This window comes from Ictidomys tridecemlineatus, chromosome 8 (genome assembly GCF_052094955.1).
Source record: "Ictidomys tridecemlineatus isolate mIctTri1 chromosome 8, mIctTri1.hap1, whole genome shotgun sequence".
Lineage (NCBI taxonomy): Eukaryota > Metazoa > Chordata > Mammalia > Rodentia > Sciuridae > Ictidomys > Ictidomys tridecemlineatus.
In genome coordinates this window covers 73,062,853-73,087,825 of record NC_135484.1, presented here as the reverse complement: position 1 = coordinate 73,087,825, position 24,973 = coordinate 73,062,853, and the positions used below count along the sequence as shown (strand labels likewise).

General features: G+C 35.6%; 1 protein-coding gene across 8 annotated transcripts in view; it reads left to right on the top strand.

Moving 5' to 3' along the window:
- Positions 1-471: 471 nt before the first annotated feature.
- Positions 472-24,973, top strand: part of Cfap206 (cilia and flagella associated protein 206) — a 37,947-nt gene continuing 13,445 nt past the window's right edge. For 2 of the 8 annotated variants that reach the window (XM_078019637.1, XM_005324729.5), the window contains exons 1-10: positions 472-573; positions 2,401-2,513; positions 3,448-3,531; positions 9,964-10,054; positions 12,113-12,301; positions 12,918-13,076; positions 14,494-14,702; positions 20,411-20,530; positions 21,637-21,835; positions 22,425-22,565. In XM_078019637.1, the coding sequence (XP_077875763.1) occupies positions 2,406-2,513; positions 3,448-3,531; positions 9,964-10,054; positions 12,113-12,301; positions 12,918-13,076; positions 14,494-14,702; positions 20,411-20,530; positions 21,637-21,835; positions 22,425-22,565 (1,300 nt within the window). In that variant the 5' untranslated portion in view covers positions 472-573; positions 2,401-2,405. Of the gene's footprint in view, positions 574-1,384; positions 1,461-2,400; positions 2,514-3,447; positions 3,532-9,963; positions 10,055-12,112; positions 12,302-12,917; positions 13,077-14,493; positions 14,703-20,410; positions 20,531-21,636; positions 21,836-22,424; positions 22,566-24,973 lie in introns of all 8 variants that reach the window. The other 6 variants (XM_078019635.1, XM_078019634.1, XM_078019638.1 and 3 more) reach the window with 6 other exon arrangements.

Sequence of the window (24,973 nt, the reverse complement as noted above, 5' to 3'; positions counted from 1 at the left end):
CGAACATTATTTTTAAGTGAGAAAACGACATTATCCCTACTCCTACACAGAGGGTCCTTATCCTGTGCTTCTAAAATGTGCAGTTTAATTTGTTTAAATATGCAGTTTCATTTGTAAACCTTGGGAATTTTGGAGCATCCCGTTACAGACCCCCTTTCAGTAACAGTGCATTAAATAAAACTGCATTATTTTTTAAAACTAGATACTTTTATAAGAAGCCTATTAAGGATCCCAATCTCTTCCCTCACCCCTCTATCCCTCCACTTTTAAGTCATCCTCTAGGTTCCCGCGCTAGCCAGTTCATATTCTGGTTTAAAACCTTCGTGTCCACATCTTAACCTTTGAGGTGTGGCACGAGCGAACGTGCCTTTCTCGGTCTGAGATTTCAGTCCTCCGGTTTCTTTGGTTTTTAACTCTCCCGCCCTCTCTGGGGAAAGGTCCTCCCAGAGGAGCGCGCCTCGCCCACAGGCCCCGCCCACACTCGGGGCCCGCCCACAGCGTTAGATCTCCATGGTAACGCGGCGGTAGCGAAGATCTCCCTGCGGCCGCGAAGGCCTCAGCGAAAGCTTGGAGGTAAGGGTCGGCGCAGACACGGCTTCTGCTTTCCGCTCCAGCCAAGGTCAGGCCACTCGGGGCTCCGCGCCCTGAACTGCCGGGGCACCCTGTGAGGAGCGAGGGTGGTGCTGCGGGCAGAGCCGGGGCTGCTGGAGGACCCCGCGGCCGCTGAGAGGGCCGGAGGGAAGGGGGGCCGCTTCCGGCCGGAGGCGCCCAGGTCAGACCTCTCAGCCGCGCTGCAGGGGCGCCTGAGCCTTCCAGGCGCAGGTCTCACACCCAAGCTGTGGGGGGCGTCCTTCACAGTCTCACACCCATGCCACACTTGGCGCGGCCACGTTCTTTGGCTTCTTATTTCAAAACGACTGTTTTAACCTTAGCTTACCTTATGCTGTGCACATTTTTAGCTACTAAATATATGAATTCACTTAGTCCTCAATAACTCCGTTAAAGGGACTAATAGTTTTCTTTCTTTTTTTTTCCCCCAGGTGAGGGAACTGTCTCCCAAAGGGTGAAGCAAGTGCCCAGACCTCAGTTATGGACAGGTCACTTTGAAAGCCGTGTGTTCCTAGACAAAACGCCAAATGCCACTTACCTATCCTCCCCGTGCTGATGCTGAGCGTCAATTTTACCTAGAGTAGCTTTTTTTATTCTCTACAAGCTAAGTTCCTCAAACTGATAATCAGGAAAATGAGGAAGCTTGATTAAAACCTACCACTCTTTCCTGGTTTATAATGTCATGGAAAGCTTGGTCCTTGTCCCTGATGCCAATACAACAATGAGGACGTGGTTGGGTCGTTGTTGAGATATTTATTTATTTATTTATTTTTAGTTGTAGATAGACACGATACCTTTGTTTTGTTTTTATGTGGTGCTGAGGATCAAATCCAGTGCCTCACTCACGCGAGGTAAGCGCTTCACCACTGAGCTACAACCCCAGCCCAAGGACGGTTTTTGAGTAAAAGGAAGAAGATGTTTTATTGCTTTGTTAGCAAATGAGAAACACGCGGGACTCCTGTCCCAGAGGCAGTGATTCTGCCCATCAGCCAAAATGCTGGGCTTTTAAAGAGGTGATTCAAAGACTAGGTTCCACTCTGTTGGAGTTTAATTCACTTGTTAATTTGGGAATTTCTGAAATCTTCTACCATCTCCCAAATCTGGGTTACTGCTTTCCTATGATGGGTGTGTACTCAAGGACAAATAAATCTGCCTAAAATGGGCAAGAAAGGTAATCCTGTTTCCCCTGAGATTAGGGACAGAGTGAGATTAGAGGAGAGCTGGGAGAAAGGAAGAGAAAGAAACATGTCCATTTTAAAAATAATTTGCAGTGGCAGAGCAGCAAAGGCTATATTCAAATGGTAAAGTGGACCGCTGTTCCAATAAGTGAAATTAATAACAGGGAATTCATTTTTTTCTATGATAATTAACTGAATTTTTTTCCTTTAATGTTTTTTCTTAAATAGAGTTAATATTCCAACTTGGGTGTGCAGAAAAGAGAATTTCAATGACCTGAACAAATTGTTTTTCCCAAAATTCCCTTAGATTTGAAAGGTCATTAATTGGATGTGCTGGAATAGCATTTATAAGCATTTCCTTTTTTAGGCTGTACTCTGCTGCCTTCATAGGGGATCAGGGGGTTAAGTTTCTTCATTTTTTTCCTTCAAATAGTGCTAAACCTCTAAAGCCCTTCATTTAAAAAGATAAACAGGAGGGGCCTAGAAGCTAATAATTAAATAACAACAAGTTAACAAATAGTATTATGTCTCCTTATAAATAGTGGAGAAACCTGAAGAGAAAAATTAATATATAAATGCAATTATTAAAAAAACAAATCATTGTTTTATTTAGCCAGAATGCCTCTCACTCAAGCAGAAAGTGTTATAAAGAATATCATACGAGAAATAGGACAAGAATGTGCAGCTCATGGGGAGATTGTTTCTGAAACTCTGGTTGCTTTTATGGTAAGAATGACTGTTGTTGCAAATTATTTCTTTATTAACATTTTTTAGTGTGGTTTTCATTTTTCCCTTAAAATTCTGTGAAGCTTTCCTAGATGTTTTTTTGGTTGAAAACAAACTGACCTCTTCAGACAAGTTAGTGGAAAATAACTTTTAAATATCTGGAAAGCATGTCAATTTTTTTTTTTAATTTGTAAGATTTTAAAAATTTTTCAGTTTTCTCTCTCTCTCTCTCTCTCTCTCTCTCTCTGGTCCTGGGAATGAAACCCAGGACCTGTTGCTTGCCAAGTGCGTTACCACTAAGCTACATCCCCAGCCTCCCTGCTGCCATTCCCTTCCTTCCATACCTACATACTTATCTTTTTTTCCTTTCTTTCCTTCTTTCCTTCCTTCTTTTCTGGACAGGGCCTTATTAAGTCACCCAGACTGGCCTGGAACTTGTGATCTTACTGCCTCAACTTGAGTTTCTGGGTGTATCTGTTATTGTTTGGTTAACTACTAATACACAATGAAAATATGTTTAAATTTACCATAGTTTTCCAATCTAAAATCTTTCCATTGCTTTTAACTTATTTCCCCATATACCCTTTTTTAAAAATATATTTTTAAGTGTTAATGGACCCTTATTTTATTTATTTGCATACAGTCCTGAGAATCGAACCTAGTGCCTCACACATGCTAGGCAAGCGCTCTGCCACTGAGCTACAACCCCAACCCCTCCCCATCTAATTTTTCTAGCACCATTTTCAGATTTGATGTTTACTACTCCCTTTCTTCACCCTGTATTAAAGGGGTTGATGAGTTGGATCATAGGAAAAATACTTAAAAAATCATTTTTGAGTAATCAAGAGGTAGTTGTTTAAAAGAAGGAAGCACAGTAAGTTAATTTCATGATAATATAAAATAAAATTGCTTGATTAACTCTTCCTACTCTCAGGTGAAAGCTGTTGTCCTGGATCCAAGTAATGGCTTTAACATGGATAGAACCCTCATGAAAAGTGATGTGCAGAAACTTGTTAAGGTAATTATCATACTCCTCAAAACTGGAGTTATTTTCAATTTTAAATATAATATTTGTGTTACCATTATTGCCTTTAGCTGCATGAAAAAGAAAAAACTTCACACAATAGAGGTACAAATGAAGGATTTATTTTTCTCATAAAATAATGTCTCGAGATGCATAGGCTATTCTTTCTGTCTTCCTGGTCTACCCATCCCCTTGACAGATGCTTTTCATCCAATTTTTCTTCCCATTTTTTGGTCATAAGATAGCTATTCTACTTGTGAGGAGAAAGAAGAGGAAAAGGAAAAGAGCAAATATAATATGTGTGCCAATTGGATCTGTTACTTTCTTTCCAGAGAATAATAGTTTTCTCAGAATCCCTTCCATATGCTTACATTTATTGGCCAAAAAGATACTTTATATGACCCTGGGACACTGATTCTCTTTTTTCATTCTCAAAGAAATCTTTGCCTCAACCCAAATTGGGACCCTATTAGGAAGGAGGGGCATGATCACTGAGCAGGTAATAGTGTCTGCCACAATATCTGAGCGTTACCTTACTAATTAGTTACATTGAGAGCATTATTAACTGGTTTGTCTTCTACCTATACTGGTAAAGTTAAATAGTAATAAATTAAGATTCATAATGATTCAGTGTAACTTATGTTTTTCAATCCTAAAGAATAAATTAAAGCCAAAGCAAAATAATCCATAGTTATAAATCAAATAGATGTGTTTGAAAACCAGTTTTTAAAAGGCAAGAACTCTAGACGTTTAATATTGTTCATATATTTTACATTTGACTCACTGAATTGAATTCCTTAATCTGAATTTCCTAAAAATTCAACTTTTTTATTTTTCTCCTGGGCTTAATGAACTTAATAAATGTTCCCAGACTTGTATATGGATGTTTTCCTGGGCTCTTGAAAATGACATGGGATAAATTTCATGATTGCTTTTTCTATTTCTATGAGGAATGTCATTGGGATTTGGATTGGAATTGCATTAAATCTTTATAGTGCTTTTGGTAGTATGGTCATTTTGATAATATTAATTCTGCCTATCCAAGAGCAAGGTAGATCTTTCCATCTTCTAAGGTCTTCTTTGACTTCTTTCTTTAGGGTTCTATACTTTTCAATATATAGATCCTTAACCTCTCTCATTAAGTTGATTCCCAAGTATTATATTTTATTTTTTCGAGGCCATTATAAATGGGGTAGGCTTTCCTCGTTTCCATTTCTGAGGATTTGTCACGATACACAGAAATGCCTTTGATTTATGGGTGTTGATTTTATATCCTGCTACTTTGCTGAATTCATTTACTAGTTCTAGAAGTTTCCTGGTGGAGCTTTTAGGGTCTTTTAGGTATAGAATCATCATCAGTAAATAGTGCCAATTTGAGTTCTTCTTTTCCTATGTGTATCCCATTAATTTCTTTTGTCTATCTAATTTCTCTGGCCAGTGTTTCAAGAACTATGTTAAATAAAAGTGGTGAAAGAGGGCATTCTTCCTGTGCCAAGCCCTCGCTTGGTGCCAGCACCTCCCTTCCCTCTGTTCATCTTCCCTGGAGAAGCCTGAGCCAAGCGTGACTCAGGAAGCTTTTCAGCACTATCCCTGGGTTCAGCCAGCCACTTTCTTTCTCGACTACAGCAAACACCATCTCAACCATCTTAGCCTAGAGAATCAGCCTGAGGGGGCTGGGTGAAAAAATTGACCCAGTGAGCAAGGAACAGCTTCTAGCCAGAAACCCCTGCTCTGAGAGCCCATCTTTCTTCATCTTTCCCATTGATGGCTTTCGGCTTGACCCTTCCATCTCCCATGGGGGCAGAATTCTACGAGCACAATTCACGGATCTTTCCCTCCGTTTTACATTGCTAATAATGGATGTTAATCTTGAATCCTTCAGCATCTCTTCCATTGAATTAGAATGGCTTTCTCATTGTTTATTTTAGAAAGATGTTCAATATACTAAAGCAAAAAAAAAAAAAAGAAAAAGAAAGAGGGCATTCCTGTCTTGTTCCAGTTTTTAGAGGGAATGTCTTCAATTTTTCTCCATTAGAATGATGTTGACCTGGGGTTTGGCATAGATAGCCTTTTTGATGTTAAGATATGTTGCTGATATCCCTAATTTTTCTAGTGTTTTGAGCGTGAAAGGGTGCTGCATTTTGTCAAATGCTTTTTAAATACTTGGGAAACCACTTAATGAAAGAGGTGAAAGATCTATATAATGACAATTATAGAACCCTAAAGAAAGAAATCAAAAAAGACCTTAGAGGATGGAAAGATCTACCTTGCTCTTGGATAGGCAGAATTATATTATCAAAATGACCATACTACCAAAAGCACTATACAGATTTAATGCAATTGCAATCCAAATCCCAATGATATTCCTCATAGAAATAGAAAAAGCAGTCAAGAAATTCATCTGGAAAAAGAAGAGACCCAGAATAGCTAAAACAATCCTTAGCAGGAAGAGTGAAGCAGGAGGCATCACTATACCAGAATTTACACTATACTATAGAGCAATAGTAATAAAAACAGCATGGTGTTGACACCAAAATAGAATGGTAGACCAAAGGTACAGAATAGAGGACACAGAGACAAATCTACACAAATACAGTTATCTCATACATTGCTGGTAGGACTGCAAATTGGTGCAGCCAATATGGAAAGTAGTTATGGTGATTCCTTGGAAAACTGGGAATGGAACCACTATTTGACCCAGATATCTGTCTATACCCAAAGGACTTAAAAACATCATATTAAAGGGACATAGACACATCAATGTTTATAGCAGCACAATTCACAATAGCTAAACTGTGGAACCAACCTAGATGCCCTTCAATAGATGAATGGATTAAAAAATGTGGCAATGGAATATTACTCAATAATAAAAGAGAAAATAAAATCATGACATTTGCAGGTAAATGGATGGAGTTAGAGAAGATAATGCTAAGTGAAGTTAGCCAATCCCAAAAAACCAAATGCCTTCTCTGATACAAGGAGTGTGATTCATAGTGGGGTAGGGAGAGGGAGCATGGGAGGAATAGATGAACTCTAGATAGGACAGAGGGGTTGGAGGGGAAGGGAGGGGGCATGGGGTTAGAAAAGATAGTGGAACGTGATGGACATTATTATTGAAAGTACGCGTATGAAGATAGGAATTGGTGTGAATACACTTTATATACAACCAGAGATATGAAACATTGTGCTCTATATGTGTAATAAGAATTGTAATGCATTCCACTGTCACATATAAATAAAAAAATTAATTAAAAGAAAAAAGTGAACAGTTGCTACAAGTACAAAAAATAAAAAACAAAAGAAAAGAAAATGGCAGAGGAAAATGTCACCATCCCCATTTTTTATTTCAACCGGCAGTTCACTTAGTGGAGGACAGGTCTATCTGCAGAAACTGTAGGGGTCAGGAATATGTTTGTAAGCCTGGAGCTGGGGAATATTTTGTCAGGATGATTATGTAGGAGAGATTTCATGATTTCACGAAACTACCTAGAGCTAGCTCTTTTCTCAGCTGATTTAAAATGTGATAGAAAGCTTGTTCTTGGCAATAGGAGAAATGGCTGTAATGGTTTGTCAGAAATTTTATTGGGAAGACATCGAGGAGAATTAAGAAGGAGCAGAAAATAAGTTTTTCTTCTTTTTATGGCTCAAGAAGAATTGTTTTTCATTTCTCCAACTCAACTAAGTTGGAATGAATTGAGCTCAATGTACCTTTAATGTCAGGTACATAAAAACTCAATGAATATCAAAATTCAAATGATGAAACTGGAAATTCATATGTAGCAAAATGCAATTAAACCCTGTCTATTATCAAGGATTTAGGCACTAGTACAGAGACCCTGCACGTAATAGAAAAAGAGGCCCAAACCGCCACCATGTCACTTAGGAACTGACTTCCTTAACAAGACTCCTAAAATGCAGGAAGTAAAATCAAGAATCAATAAATGGATCAACCCGGGCTGGGGCCGTGGCTCAGCGGTAGAGTCACTGGGTTCCATCCTCAACACCACATAAAAATAAAGAATAAATACCATAACATTAAAAAAAAATACCAACCTAGGTGTCCTTCACCAGATGAATGGATAAAGAATATGTGGTACATATACAATAGAGTATAACTCAACCTTAAAGAATGAAATCATGGCATTTGTCAGTGAATGGATGGAACTGGAGACCATCATGCTAAGCAAAATAAGGCAGTTCCCTCAAACCAAAAGCCCAATGTTTTCTGTGATATGAAGATACTAATTCACAATAAGGGGGTGAGGAGAGTCCTGAACAATAGAATTACTTTGGATCAGGCAGAGGGGAGTGAAGGGAATGAAGGGAGGTAAAGATAGGAATTGGTGTGAATTGGTATGGGGATACGAAGCACAGTAAAATGAATCAGACATTATTACCCTATGTGCATATATGACTACACGACCGATGTGATTCTACATCATATACAACCAGAAGAAGGGGAAGTTATACTCCATTTATGTATAATGTGTTGAGGTGTGTTCTACTGTCATGTATAACTAATTAGAACAAATTAGAAAAAAGGAATCAATGAATGTGATGGAATCAAACTAAAAAGCTTCTTCACAGCAAAGGAAACATTCAAGAACATGAAGAGAGAGCCTACAGAATGGGAGAAAATCTTTTCCACCTGCACCTCAGATAGAGTATTAATCTCCCAGGATATATAAAGAACTCAAAAAACTTAACACCCCCAAAAACAAATAACCCAATCAATAAATGGGCTAAGGAACTGAACGGACACTTCATAGAAGAAGAAAAACAATTGATCAACAAATATATGAAAAAAATGTTCAACATCTCTAGCAATTAGAGAAATGCAAATCAAAACTACACTGAGATTCCATCTCATTCCAGTCAGAATGGTAATCATCAAGAATACAGGCAACAATAAATGTTGGTGAGGATGTGGGGTAAAAGATACATTTATACATTGCTGGTAAAATTTCAAATTGTTGCAACCACTATGGAAAGCAATATGGGGATTCCTCAGAAAACTTGGAGTGGAACCACCATTTGACCAGTTATCCCATTCCTCGGTTTATACTCAAAGGACTTAAAATCAGTGTACTGTAGTGACACAGCCATATCAATGTTTATAGCAGCTCAATCCACAATAGCTTAACTAGAATCAACCTAGGTGCTAGTTCCATTCATCTGTCGAAGGGCAACAGATAAATGGATAAAGAAAATGTGGTATATATACATAATAGAATACTACTCAATCTTAAAGAAGAATGGAATTATGGCATTAGCCAGTAAATGGATGGAACTGGAGGCTATCATGCTAAGTGAAATAAGCCAATCCCAAAGAAAGGCCAAATGTTATCTCTGATACGCAGATGCTAATTCACAATAAGTATGTGTGTGTGGGGCCTCAGGAAGAATAGAGATACTTTGGATTAGACAGAGGGAAATGAAGGAAGGGGAAGGGGTATAGAGGTAGGAATGATAGTAGAATGAATTGGACATTATTACCCTATGTGCATATGTAATTACATGACCTGTGTAACTCTACATCATGTACAACCAGAAGAATGAAAAGTTATATATTTATGTATGATGTGTCAAAACGCATTCTATTGTCATATATAACTAATTAGAACAAAAATAAAAAATTCAAATGATGGAAATTGTTTCCCTTTTTCCCAAAGTCACATGGATGAGCTATTTTTTTTTTTTAAATAAAGTCTAATTTTAGAACAGTACTTCTCTTACCTGGAGGAATCCAGGTGCACAGGTTTCCATTAAAGACAGTATCAGATCCTCAGTCTTGCATTCTCCCTGCTCCTAAGAGGTGAGAAGGGAAGAGAGTGGGGGAGGGAGGTTAGTAGTGGAGAGAAGGAAAGAAAATTTAATTTGATCATCCAGTCCAAAGAAGTGTGACAGAAGGGGGAATGAGCCATCTATTTGGGATCAGGGGATGGGAGAACACAAATCAGAAGAAAAAATTTTGAAACAGGAAAGTAGAGCCATTAAAATTGGGTGAAGAGAAGAAGGTAGTTGCAATAGTTTTTTCTTTTTAGCAAAATGCATGTGACCTCCAGCATTGCCAAAGGAATATTAGTAAAATAAATAGTAATGAGGAACTCCAGGAGAGTTCTAGACTGGAGTATAAGCTTCATGGACCATTTATCCATGTTTTAACTGCTTGGGCTAACCACCAAAGCCAAGCTTCTTGCCTTCAACTAGACTATTAGCCACCTGAGGTGATTTAAGTTAACTCAAGGGAAATAACTTATCACATAATACATTGTTGCTAGTTGGATAAAATATAGAGCCTGAAATCCTCAAGGAGAAAAAAATAATAAAAGGAGCTCTTGACTTTTCCCTTTAATTTTGGAGCTATCTTAGAAGATACTTTAGTGTTTTAGAAAATGTAATAGAAACATTGCTATTATTTTCTAGCTTTGTGTGGCTCGACTACTGGATAATAAAAATCCATCTCTGGACACCATTAAGATGCAAGTCTACTTTGATATGAATTACACAAGTCGAGGTAACATTATCTATCTTCTTCAATGCTTTTAAAAGTTATGTTGTATTTCAGGTGAGAAAGTTTCATTGGTTGACAATAAATTTAAATGTTTATGAAATTATTTTCCTTGTCAGTCTTTTGAAATGTTTTCCAACTTTGATGTATTAAGAAGTTTTCTGTCACTATTAAAATTATCTGAGATAACTTATACAAAGAAAAGATTTCCTTTGACTCACAAATTTAAGGTTTCAGTCCATGATTGGTTGATCCAGTTTCTTTAGGCCTTTGGTGGCCTATCATGGTGGGAACATGTGACTCTAGAACAAAACCATTCACCTCATTGGTTGGCCAGTGAAAGAGTGGAAAAGAGTGGGGTCCCACAGTGCCCTCCAGGGCATGCTTTCTTTGAGCCCAAAGACCTTTCACTAATCCTTTTAAAGGTTGTACCACCTTCCAATAATACCATGGTCTAGAGACAAAGCCTTCAAAACTAAGGACTTTTGTATACAAACTATAATATTTGAAGGATAATAATGATGAACATGCTAAATGAAAAAAATATCAGTGGCTTTTGTAAGTGTTAAAAGTCAATTTAAATTTTTATGCTTCTAAAAATTATTTCTCAGTCTATTGATTTTTAACCTTCATAGCACTGATACTTTATAATTAGAAATGAAAACATCTAACTCATTGAAGTTAAGTTTTTAAAATTTGTATATTTTCTTATTCCTAGTTTATCATCTCATAATTCCTAAATTATGTAACTACCTGAAAATGAAAAAAATTGTGGGAAATTTAAATTCAGAATTTTATCATAATATAAATGAAAGTGCATGCATCAAAGACAAGTTGGGAACGAGAAAAAGGAAAATAAATTTCTCTGTTTTTGTTCTTGCTGTTATGAATTTATTATTAACTATTTTTTTTGTCTCTAGGAATTAGTGCTTTAGTTATCCTACATAAGTAATTATATATCTTGCTTTTTTGCTTAATAATAATGAATTTTGGGCTGGGGCTGTCGCTTAGTGGCAGAGCACTTGCCTAGCAGGTCTGAGGTAATGGGTTTGATCTTTAGCATCATGTAAACATAAATAAAGGCATTCTGTTCATCTACACATACAAAAACAATTTAAAAATAATAATGAAATTTAAAGCAATAAAATAGTCATGGAATTGAGGAAATTTAATATATGTATTTTTTATTTGCAAAAAAAGCTTTCAGTTTCTTTTGTGGTAAGATTTAGAATGAAGTGTGCATGATTGAAATGTGAATCATTGCCCTTGTAATAGTAATACAGGATGTCTTATTGAGTCAGTGTCAAGAATTGTATTGCTGGTAAAGATGGTCTTTTGCCACAATTATGCTTTTACCTTAGCACAGCAAAGAAAGAAAGAGGAGTGACACAGTTTTTGATGTAATATCATATTATCAGTAATATTACTCAGAGAAAAATTTATCTGGAACTAAAATAGAAATACACATAATAAAAAAGGAATATATACACCCCATATATGATTGTACTACATATACTTACATGTAGCATACTACATATGTTTACATATGGTATAAATGTACAGTACATACATATTTATAATGTTTACATATAGTTTTTAATAAATATAAGCACACTTGTATTAAAGAAAGTGTCTACTTTCTCCTTAATTGGGAGACTTTAGTCTTCTCTGATGTTCACTGTTTTGATTATTTATTTTGGGTCTTGTGGCTTTTTAAAATAATTTTTTAGTTGGAGATGGACACAATACCTTTATTTTATTTGTTCATTTTTATGTGGATGAAACCCCTTGCCTCACACATGCCAGGCGAGCACTCTATCACTGAGCTACAACCCCAGCCCTTTTGTGTGTTTTGATAAAGTACTCTATTTAAATCACTGTATACACGTTTCCCACTGGATTTTTGTCTTGAGGTTATTCACTGTTTTTAATTTCTTTTTTATATCTTAAGAAAGTATTTGTTTTTATACAGTACAGTTGCCATACTTAAGCAGTTTTGCTCTCATCCTCAAATGAGAATCCTAAATATCAAATGTATGCAATGTTATCATTTGCCAATTTTAGAAGAATTTCTTGAAGAACATCACCGGGTCCTGGAGTCTAGATTAGGCTCTGTTAGCAGAGAAATTACAGATAATAGAGCATGTGCTAGAGAAGAATTGGAAAGCCTTTACAGGAAGATTGTCAGCTATGTGTTGCTACGCTCTGGGCTTGGATCCCCTACAGACATCAAGATTGTCAGAGAGGCAACAGGTAAAAAATATGAATGATTTCCATTGTATACGTGAGCATACATGATCATTATATTTTATAAAATGTGTTTAAGTGTTAAAAGATTGAAGTTCCCTTTTTATCTGGAAAAAAAAAAAGACAAATAAGTTAAAACTTACCCAGACTCTTTTTATACGACGTGGCACCTGAAGGGAAGTACTGTTCATTTTCTTAGGGCTGTACATATCATGAGCCTATTGTCCCCTTTTATACTTAAAAATGAGGAATAGGCAAGATGTCTAGACCTCCTATGGCTTTTCTCCATAATTATCTAACAGCATAGATTTTTCTACTCCAAGCCCTATTTAGAAAGTTTGTTTTAAGACCTAGTGCCAAAAAATTCTAGCAATAATTTGGATGCTTACTTATTAAAAATGGATATGAGACAATATCATTAGTTTTAGTAGTCCAGCTCTGATGTATGATAAATTTTGCCATGCATTCATTCTGTAATCAGGTATCAGAAATGTGAAGCATTGTATAGGGAACAGTACAAAGCCAAGTCTCTTAACTTTCTGCTGAAGGAAAGAAATTTATAATCTAAGTTCTGATATCTTTATTCTATCAGTTTGTTTTCATATTTTGTGGTTTATTTTAGCTGCACTACAGAGTGTTTTTCCTCATTCTGAACTGGGGACATTTCTGACTCTTACTAAAAAGGACAAAGAACGCCAGCTGAAAGAACTCACTATGATTGTTACTGGAATTCGCTTATTTAACAGAGACTGTGGAAAAGGAGGAGAAGGCATTGATGATTGTAAGTGTATCATTAGGTTAATTCTAGGGGTTATGGATGTTTAAAATTCAGCCTGCACAGAGAGGAATATAATACACAATACATGACTGGCATGCTGAGATTTAAGATTTGTAGTTTTGACTGTTCCTTAGGAAAAACTAGTGTCCATAGTGTGTAGTAATTTTTTTTTTTTTACTTTTGCTGAGGCAAGACTTTGAATTTTATGTACCATGAAGTTAGTGTGGGAAAGTGAATCAGTAAAGGAATGTGGTTCCTGCCCAAAGGCTAGCCTCTCCAATTCAGTGGAAATTTGTGTTTACTCCAAATCAAACGAAGAAAGTAAAACTCAGTGATATAAAACCAAACATCATTCTGGAAAGAAAACAGTTGTTGGTGCTGTTAATGGAATGAGAAGGTCCAAAAAGAGATATTTAGGCAAATCTTTAAATTGAGGAACATCTACTGTATTGTTATTACAAAAAGAATTTTTTATAAATTTGAATGTGCTTTTGAAATAGTTAATTAAGGACCTACCAGTAGAAGTGATTTCTTATGAATTTGGTATTCCTGCAGGTGATAAGGTGTTGGTGTCTTTTACCAGACCACTGGTCACTAGATGTCAGTACTAGCAGCAGAGTATTATTTATTTATTTATTTATTTGCAGAGCTGGGGATTGAACCAAAGGTCTTGTGCATACTAGGCAAGTGTTGTACCTCTGAGCCACATTTTCTAAGTTTTTCCATTTAAAAAATTTTATTTTTAAGCTGTGTTAAAAAGTTCAGTTTCCATTCTTTATAAACTTCCCTCCCTTGATAGACTATTCTGTTTCTTTTCAGCATCCAAATGAATTTCTTACAAAAAATGCTTTTGAAATTTGTTTTTACAAATAGAAAAAAAGGTATATAGAAGGATTGATCAGACAGTGGCTTTTCTAGGGACCACATGGTCAACAACACATACTGTTGAAGCCTACCTTTTCTTTAAACTCGTCTGTTTTTAGTGGCAAAAGCTGATCTCCTGGGACTTTTGGTTATCACTCTGATAATATCTTTTGTTTGGATAGGTTCTTTTTGTATTCTTCATGCTGTGGGACCCATAAAACACATGGCTTACTGTTATTAAAAACTAACTCCACTCAGTGCTTAAAATATGACTACTTTCTGGGCCTTTTTTTTCTTAACTATTATTATTATTTTTACTGGGGATTGAACCCAGAAACACTTTACCACTGAGTTAATCCCTAAACTCTTCATTTTAATGTGAGACAGGTTTTACTAAATTGCTGAGGGCCTCACTAAATTGCTGAGCTTGGCCTTGAATTTGAAATCCTCTTGCCTCAGGCTCCCTAACTCCTGGGATTACAGGCTGAGCCACCATGCCTGGCTCTCTCTTGTTCTTAACCACCCTCATACCTGTCTTTTATATACTTACAAACAGTGCCAGCTATTCTACATGAAGCAATCCCAGCCACCACTCAGCATATTGATTCCCAACTTCAGATTGCCCAGGACCAGGTATATCGCTACACAGCCATCCTTGAGAAGGTAACAAAGAACCCACTCATGAGTAAAGAACTTGAGCCATATATGTTAAAGGAGGCATTGTATAACGTACGACAATATGAGGTCTTCCTTCAGATCATTTTGGTGAGTTAATTTTACAAGTTCTGGTCTTTATACATAACCTCTTTAGAACCAAGTCACTAATGAAAGGAAGCAAACTCAGTTGCTTCTCAGTTTATATTGCATAGGTAGAGCCAGTAATTAAAATAGAAATGGGAAAGTTGGATTTCGATTTTTATAGTTGTTGATTCTCTTTGGTACTTGATAGTATGATTGTTAACATGGTATGTTTAAGCAATAATATATGTATGTGTAGGAGAGCAATACCATGTTGTTTTATTCAGAAGAAGTGTCTAACATTGTTTGGCAGATAGTTGACACTCAATTTTTGTATAATAATTTGCTGTTCTTATAAAAACTGGTAGAATTTTTTTTTTTAGTAAAAGAATAGCAAAGTTTATTAGAAGAAATAGAAAAAGGGAATATTCTCAAGGGATAGAATGGATCCCCTCAGAGAGGACTCTAATTATTTCCATTTTAAAAGCTATTTTAAAAAGTTTTGTTCTGATTTTTATAAAGTTTTTTTCCCTTGCTAGACTGTTCTGTTACTTTTCAGCATCCAAACGAGTTTCTTAAGAAGAATGCTTTTGAAATTTGTTTTTACAAATAGAAATGAAAATATATAGAAGGATTGATTGGTGACTTTTCTAGAGACCACATGTCAATAACACATACTGTCAAAGTCTACCATTTTTTAAAACATGTGATAGTTATAATCTTTGTGATAGTTAAAATCTTTTTAAAAACAGCAGTGCACTTTTTTTTTGGATAGAAACTAACTCAAAATCTTAAAAATATAAAACATATTTATATGAATGAATTGGAAGACCCTTTCACAGAGGAATATGCCAGGCCATCCTGGCCTTCCAGGGAACACAGTTTATTAACTACCCCTGTGTGTCACCAGGAAAAGCAAAGTGCCTGTTTTCCCTTTGCTCTCATACCATAATTAATCAAAGACTTCTCTGTCCTCAAAAGTTGTGGGACTTTATCCCTACTAGCAAGCAAGCAGTTCTGCAGTGAATACCAACTGGGTACCTTCTAATTCATTTCGATTCTGAGACTATGCACCTGGAGACAGCATCAGATCCCACAAGTTGAGGGCTCAGTCCCCAAGACTGCCCCCTTCCCCTGCAATTTAGATGACAGTGTAAGTCCCAAATTGTCTTACCCATGCTTCTGACCCACCAGCTATAAATTGGGGTTCCTACAACTTCTTCCTTGGGTTTGATTAATTTGCTCAAGTGGCTCACAGCACTCAGGAAAACTCATTTATTAGTTTTTTTTTTTAAATAAAAGCTATTATAAGGGACACAGATGCCTAGGGTAAGGCATGGGAGAAGGGGCGCAGAGCTTCCAGGCCATCTCTGTCTTGGTGTGCCACCCTCTAGGAACCTTCATGTGTTTAGCTATCTGGGAGCCCTTTGAATCCAGTTCTCTTGGTTTTTTATAGAGATTTCATTATGTAGGCGTAATTGCTAATAGATTGGGTGGGGAAACTCAGTGAGGCCTGTATATTTAGATTCTTCTTAGCCTCTCTGTGCAGTGTTCCTTTCTCTAGGGTATGTGACAAAACTCTTGGAATGAGGAAGGTCTTAGTAACAGCTGTCAGACAAGTTAGTCAGAGAATTTCTTTATAGCCAGTTCTAAGACAAAAAGGCAAGGGAAGATTAGAATGTCTCTGATCTTCCTTGGGGAAGAGAAATTCTGATTTCTATGGCCTGCTTTGGGGGAGAGAGTTATAAGCCAGGGACTGTGGATGTAAGCCAAAAAATATATATCATAATGTCACAACTGTATGACAGCAAGCTATATTCCCACTTTACACATCCTCTGCTTTCTAATAACTCTGACACTCAGGATTAATGGAACTGTCTTTCATGAGTGAATACTAATTTCTTGAGGGATAGAACAGTATGTGTTTTGGCCCCCTCTTCCTAACTTGATTCTTAATGGCTTAGTACACTTTTGGATGTTCTTGGTCTGTCATCTCTCATTACCTAGCTATACAGTACAAAGAGAAGCATCCTGATGACAAGACTTCATTGCAAGAAACTAGGGGTCCTCACAATTGGCCTATTAATTGCCTTTGGAAAGAAGGACTGTAAATCAGTTATTCAAATCAAATCATTCTGGGGCTGGGGTTGTGGTTCAGTGATAAAGCGTTTGCCTAACATGTGTGAGGCGCTGGGTTCAAGCCTCAGCACCACATAAAAATAAATAAATAAGTAAATAAAATAAAGATTTAAAAAAATCAAATCATCCTGATGCACAGATATTCCCTTAACATTGATTTCAGCCTTATGTAACTAGTCAGATACCAACAGGGTTTTTAAATCAATTTGTCTTGAAGTGAAATGTAGGTTCATAGGAGTCAAAATTCACATTCACTTTTGTTGTCTATATTTGGAGGGGAGATCCTTGGGAATAAATATTGTGAAGATGTTTCAGAGAATCTTGTTCATTGTGGAGTGTTTTCTCCCAGCTTTTGATCAGGAATCATGTTCAACCTACTAACTTGGTCTTAAATTCTCACTGGAGTTCCACCTCTTGCAGCTTAGAGGGACAGTGAATGGAGCGTACAAGTGACAAGTGTTGGCTCTGCAAGCAGATTGCATGGGCTCCAGTCCTGACGTGCTACTCGCTAGATCTGCGTCCTAAAGAAGTTGCTTAACTTCCCAGTGTCTTGGTTTGCATATCTGTAGAATATTATCCACTATGTAAATAATGTAGGACAGTGTATTTACATAGTAATAATTCCATTCATTTATGATGATGATGATGTTTTTCATCATCATCACTGTTGGGGCCCTAGCAGAAGAGCTCTGATTCCATTTTGGTGGGGGAACAAGCTGAGGAGATGTTATTTTTCCAGACACTATCTCATTTCCAAGCTTCTTGCTGCTCATGTTATTGAGAAGGTTTAGTTTTCTTATTTTAGCACTCTTCATGACTGTTTAGTACTACTTTAAGTTAGGATTATTACAAATTTTCTTAAACTTTCTGACCCTTTGGTGCTCAAAATGTCTGTTGTTTTGTTTTTGAACTATCAGTCTTTCCCCATCAATCTTTCTTAGTTTTAGTTAATATAGAATGAATATTGGTTTAATCAGCATTATCTCTAGGCTACAAAATATGCCATTTTGTATTTAGCTGAGATTTTTTCATGTCTTGAAACCTATAAATATCCTTTTTCAAAAGTCACATTATCTAAAAGGATATTTGTAAAATTTTTTGAAATATTGATTTTGATTTAAAAAAATTATTTCTTGCCAAAGCTGCATTCCATTTACATAAACATTTAAAAACCCTAATGTAACTTGGGTAGTGAGTTATTTTATTTTGTTCTGATTTAGTTTTTTATCTGTTGCAGTGAACAAATTTATGTATTCTGGAAAAGAAAAGGCGGGCGGTGGCAGGATGGGCAGTAATCATAGTCTTGCTGTCTTAGCTGAGAGAACAGAATTCCATATTCTGTGGGGTTTTTAAGTGCAAGGCAGTTACCAAAGAAAGAAAGCTGCTTATTGTTATTATGCAAGGAAAAATTGTGTCTGACAGAACATTTCTGAAAACCTGCAAGTCAAGACTTTTGTAGAAGGGCTGGGGATATAGTTCAGTTGGTAGTGTTTGCCTTGCATGCAAAGTACATGCAAGGATTAGGCAACACCCAGCATCTTGATTTTTTTCCAATAATGTAAGTAAAAGATCAGATGGAATGTGTGCTTAATTTATTTTATTGTACATTTAACATGAGATTTATGCTGTTAACATATTTTAAGAGTTCAGTACAATATTACTAACTATAGGCACTATGGTAGAAGCAGATCCCTAAAGTTTATTCATCTTGCAGAACTGAAACTTCATACCTGTTGATTATTGATTCCATATGTCCCCTTCTCTCTGTCCACTGGAAACCATCATTTTTCTGTCTTTGATGAGTTTGATGAGACTTGTAGGAAAACTGCCCATGGAAGAAAGTATGAGGACTTACAATCAAAAAAAAAAAAAAAAGAAAAAAAAGAAGAAGGAAGAGAAGAGATACAGAAATATGGTGGTTGGATCATATGCTTTCCTTAAACATTTGAGTATGTTATAACAAAAATGAACAAACAAAAGCAAAAAACTTAAGCAATGGTATCCCTAGAGGACTAACATTACAACTAAAACTCTACTTTTGTAAATAAGTTCTTTTTGGTAAAATATAAATAGAGTGTTTGTCCTAGGCCATTACTGGGAAAAAAAAATCAAAAAGTTATTTGTGCCTGCCTACTCTGTGAATAAACCCTGAAAACATAGCTTGAGTATAGGGAATCTAGAGCATCTTTCATTGTAGGTTTTATAAGTGTTATGTGCCAGATGCAACTTTTACTTTGGAGAACATATGCAGATTTATTTCTGTATATGTGTGTTGTTGGCTTGTTGCACAAATCTAAAAAGCCTTTAAAGATTGCATTTTTACATTTGATTCCAAAAACAACAATAACAAGCAAGGTGGGAAAAAAACTCTGGGGCAGAAAAGAGACTTGTTAGATATGATAGAAAATGTTATATGGGAGACTGAACCCAGAGAATGCTTAAATAGCAGTGTGGGTAAAATTAAAGCAAGATGCATGTTCTATTTAAGAACAGTAATAATATTTGATAATAATATTTGACATTTCATTTTTATAATTTAAAATTATCTGTGTAGAATTTAAACTACAGATGTCCAAGGATTCAATATACTTTTTTCTTTTCAAATAAGTGCCATTCTTTTATACTGTACTGATAAACCCAAACCATTGCTATTTCTGGTCCCATCTTAGGCAATGCAATATAATGGATAAAAGCTGGGCTCTCAGATGGTTTAGGGTAGAAATGTAATTCTACCCCTTATTAGTTATATATACTTGAGAAATTTACTTACTTTTTTTTTCCATTTTTGTTTTTGTTTTTTGGGTACTGGGAATTGAACCAGGGCTGCTTAACCACTGAGTTACATCCCCAGCCTTTTTATTGTATTTTATTTAGACACAGGGTCTTGCCAAGTTGCTTAGGGTCTTGTTAAGTTGCTGAGGCTGGTTGTGAACTCAGGATCCTCCTGTCTCAGACACCCACGCTGTGCCCAGCCTTACTTACCTTTCTATTCTTTGTGGCCCACTGTGTCCAGCCTTCCTTACCTTTCTATTCTTTGTTTTTCCTTATTCATATCTACCTCTTCTTGGTATTTATATATATTTTATATGGTGCTTGCAAATAAAGCAAGTGTTTTATAGTTATTTCAAATTTAGCAACTTATTTTCAGACCCTCAATTTCTATAAAAAATTTTCTTTTAATCCTGTGACGTTTAAGAATTTCTGTAATTTATTAGTTCTTGATATCAAAATAGTTTTCAGAGAAATACTTCATTAATGTTATCACTGGGCAATGGGGAAATAATAGCCGTATAACTATATAAAATAGATTCATGGGGATCCACTTCTCATGAATTAGATTTAATATTTTAGTAAACCTGTGTACATTTAAGAAAAGTTATATTCATAGTATGTCAAAAGACTCACAAATCCCACAAATATTTCTGGGGCATCATCCATATGCCAGTGCTATTCTAGTTGTTGAGGATTACCATAGAGAATAGAGCCCCTGTCACTGAGCTTACCCTCAGAGGATGTGGGGAACAGGTGGAGTTAAAACATGTGATTTTTTTAGTGAAATTTTAAAAATATTAATGTAAATTATGTTGTCTTCATAGTCAGACATAATTACTTGTGCCCAAGAAGTGGAAATTATGATAAAACAGTTAGGAGCCCAATTGGAACTTTTAAAATCCACTGTAAAATCAAGAACAGCTATCCCAACATCACAAGTCTTTGTAAGTACTTGTCATCAACTTTGACCGTATTAAGGGTAAATTTCTTGAGTACTATAAAATTGGATCAGAAATCCTTATAATTATATTCAGTTATTTAACATAACAGTTTTATATAAGTTGATCCTGTTCTTTATAGTTATTTTATAGTAGTATCTGAAGTATATTGGATGAGAGCATTGTCTACGAGCAATTGCTGCTAAAGGAAATTCAGATCTACAGCGAGATAATATTAGTATTGACTATGATAACAGAAATAATCTGTAGTACTGTGTTGGAAATCTATTCATAGTAGCAGGTCAGAAGTTGCCTTTAGCACAGAGATGTTGTAACTTGTGACCTTTCTAAAGAGACAGATAATAATCTCTTTGTTTACCATGAATGCTGTTTTATTGACTTTCTGATTCTCTGCACTATTTCTTGAATAAACTCAACAGCCCTTATCTGAACAAGCAGGTAAAAAAAGGTTCATGTATATTATATAGACCATTTAGGACTCTTCTACCTTCTGCAGTCTTTTTCAATGTTTGGTTTTAAAAACAGAGAAACAAAAGGCTAAATTGTTCAGCTTATATGCAGGGCCTGATTGATTTTTCATTTGTTCTGTAAATCAGTAATCTTTACTTTAAATAAAAGACATTTTAGTTTACTGATCAAAATCTTTAATTTGTAGCTTACAAATGTGTCCTAAGATATCTCTCTATACTTTCCAGATTCTTTTGAATTTTGATTAGGCCAGATAAATCTACCATAATGAGTCATATTTAACTTTTTTTTTAAAAAAAGTATATTTATTTTTCCCTTGACCTTTTTAGATGAAATGTTCATAAAAATTTCTTAGGTCATCAAATGTGTGTGACTCTTTTTGACTAAATTAACTTTATAACCATCATACCAAAATAAAATGCTTTGAAATAAAATGAATTTATTTTCTCGTAATTTGTAAGTCAGGTTTCTTTCTAGTCTATTGTCTAGTTCCCTGAAATTTTTGGTTGACTTAAGGAAGAATTAATTTCTTTACAAATAACATTGTATTTATTTTTAAGAGTACAATGCTTTATAATTTTATCATATAGTTCTATTTTGAACTTTTTTTCTTCTTCTTCTAGCCCATCTTCATTTCACTGGCCAGTCTGTGGACTAGCTTTCAGGATGAAACTGTTTTGATTAGCGTCCTCAGTAGTTTAACCAGTCACCTGGAGCCATTTCTGGGTGCTCATGAACTTCTTTTTCCTGACAGAATAATGCAAAGTCTTCTTGATGATGTGACAGTGAAAACAGATGTGTGTAGAATAAAAGAACATATGGGTAATGGAAACCATTATTTTTTTTTCTAAAATTATCTCTATAATGAAGTCACTCTTTTGCTTTAAATTTTTCATGTTAGATCTTTCTGATAAAGCATTAGACATCTTTCTTAATTATAAAATACTAATGTTCATTATAGACAGTGTGGCAAACAGAATATGTCAACTGGATAGCTTACTAGCTGGCAATAACCACTTCTTATGTAATTATTCTTCATGTTTTGGTTAACAATGATTTTTTGTGTGAATGTGTTTCTATCACAGAATTAGTAGTTTTGTTATTGATATGGAGTAGAAAAAGATATTAATCCTTACTGTATTTGTTGTAAATAAAGTTTTATTTTTTAAAACATTATTTGCTCTATATCTACTTTAGATTCATGTTGAGAATTTATAAATCGATAAATTTTAGTCCTTTAAAGTTAATTGAGCTTAAGCCCTTCAAGAGATGCATTGACTTTGTGAGTATCAACTTTTTGTCAGGAAAAGAACAATAAGTTAATGTTTAAAATGAGTTAATAATGATTTATTTGGAAATTTTAGTCTTCTCACTGGATGAAAACTTTTCCTGTATTTGTTTTTCATTTTAGAAGATAGAGTACGTTTGACAGACTTCAAAAAACTGGAATGGCTTTTCCCAGAAACAACAGCAAATTTTGAAAAGTTATTAATTCAGTATCGGGGATTTTGTGGTTACACATTTGCTACAACAGATGGTCTTCTCCTTCCAGGTATATTATTGGAAATAATATTGTTTTCCTCTTCCCCAATTTTTTTCTCTGTATGAAAACTTTTTTGCCTCCCTTCTCCCAGCCCATCTTCATTGTACTGGCCAGTTTGTGGACTAGCTTTCAGAATAAACTATTTTGATTAGTGTCCTCAGTAGTTTAACCAGTCACCTGACATTGTCACTGACATATTCATATTTTAAAACATGATGGAATCAGATGGTAAACTCTAGGAAAGGAGCTGCAAAAATGATCTAGACAATATCTTTGTCTTGGAGGTGCTTAGAGTATAATTTGATACATTGACATGAACGAGAGACTTTAAATGAAAGTGATAGAATATGTATACAGAATGAGTATTTTTTGCTTGAAATGCTTGGATTTTGGAACATTTGCGCATATATGTATGTATGTGTGTGTGTGTGTGTATATATATATATATATATAAATATATAATGAGATATCTTGAGGATGAGACCCAGCAAAATACAGAATTCATTTGTTTCCTATACATCATGTACACAGTCTAATATAATTTAGTGGGCCTGAGTTTTAATTATGACCTGTCATATGAAGTTAGGTATGGAATTTTATACTTGTGACATCATGTTGGCATTCAAAAAGTTTCAGATTTTGGAGCATTTTATATTTTAGATTTTCAGATTAGGAATGCTCAACTTGTATTATAAAAAGTAGATGCTATGATACCATAGAAAGGGAATAATTCAATGCCCCACTGAAAGATTACAGAAAGTCATACAAAATTACTAAAAATATATCATCTTCTAAAGAATTACTGACAGAGCAAATGACTCTTAATGACTCATGAATTTATTTAAAAATAGTCTTTGTCATTTTGTAGTTATATTTCATTAACATAGATCACTATTTCCCTCTAAGATCCTACTAAGGAAATGGCTAATCTATTATGTAGATTATTAGAGCTTCTCCAAAATAGAGTAAATGAGACATTGAGATGAAATAAATTATTATCCAAAAAATACTGTATAAATTGACAATAAGAAGCCTGGTAGGGCTACAATGAAAACAGTTTGACAGAATTGTTACTCATCTACACTGTTAACCTCTTCCTTTTATCCTCTATTTCTTTTCCATACTACATTTGTTATGTTTCATAGTTGGGTATTGCTCTTTTCTTTATGAAGAATTATTGGAATTGTGTGCATACATGCTAGAAAGGACATACAAGTTGGCTCATTTTTTATGGCATTTTTTTTTCATAGTGGGAGTGAAAAGGGTTTACCATGGGGGCATGAGATAATAGTATTCTGAGGCCCTGTGACAATCAGTGATACTGGGGATAAAATAATCAAAAACCATGAAGAAATAAAAAGCAGTGGAATACAGGTGGTTTCTTTTCCTTCCTTCTTCTATTCATATCTCTCTCCCTTGCTCTATCCCTTCCTTCCTTTGTTTTGGAAGGAAGAGAATGGGGCATAAGAGACACACACACAGAAACATGGATGTGGGTGGTAATGAAGAGGTAGCATGATGCAGTTGAAATGCTATGAGCCAGGATTCAGGATGATTCAGGTTTCTTGTCCTAATTGTACCATTTATGAACAGGTAACCTTTAGCAAATTTCATGCCTCCTGTGAACTCAGTTTCCCCTTAGGAAAACAGAAAGTATCAAGCAGGAGGTCTGGGGGGTCTCATCCAGCTCCTAACAACTATGATTCTAAGAAAGAGGGAGAAATAGGAAAATATAAGGGCTTGCAGGACTGTGAAATTCAGACACCCCTCTGGATATGCTGGTCCTGACTACTTCACTTCTGTTTATTGAATTATTTCTATTTACTATGTTATTTGGGGGGCAGCAGCCACCTGCATTACCTCAGAGACATTCCATAGGACTTCCTTCCTTTCATTTGGGAGTGCAGACCACATGGCTTGAATGCCAAAGTGGCACTGGCTTACCAGTTATGATCCTTTTTAGGTGACTTAACTGCCTATCTGTCCCTCATTCATACTACTACAGCTGCAGTGGACTCCTTGCAGTTCTTGAACTTACTTTCTTTCTTTTATTAATAGGATCCTGCTGTGTCATTCAGGCTGATCTTAAACTAGTGGGCTTAAGTAATCTTCCTGTCAGCTGAGTTGCTGGGACTAGAGATCCACACCCAGACTGTTCTTGAAAATTCTAAATTCACTTTCGCTTTACAGCCTTTCAGTTGGGATTCCCTAAGACCTGTAAAGCTTTATCTCCTCACCCCATCCCCTCATAGCTGTACATCTTCCTCCTTCACTTTAACAAGTGTTCCCTAATTACCCAGTTTAAATATCCATCTCATCTTTTTTTTTCATTATGTGTTTAACGCCCCCACTGTAATGCTGATCACACTTTGGCCTATTATATATTTCTGATTTGTTTAGAGCAGGGATTTTGTTTT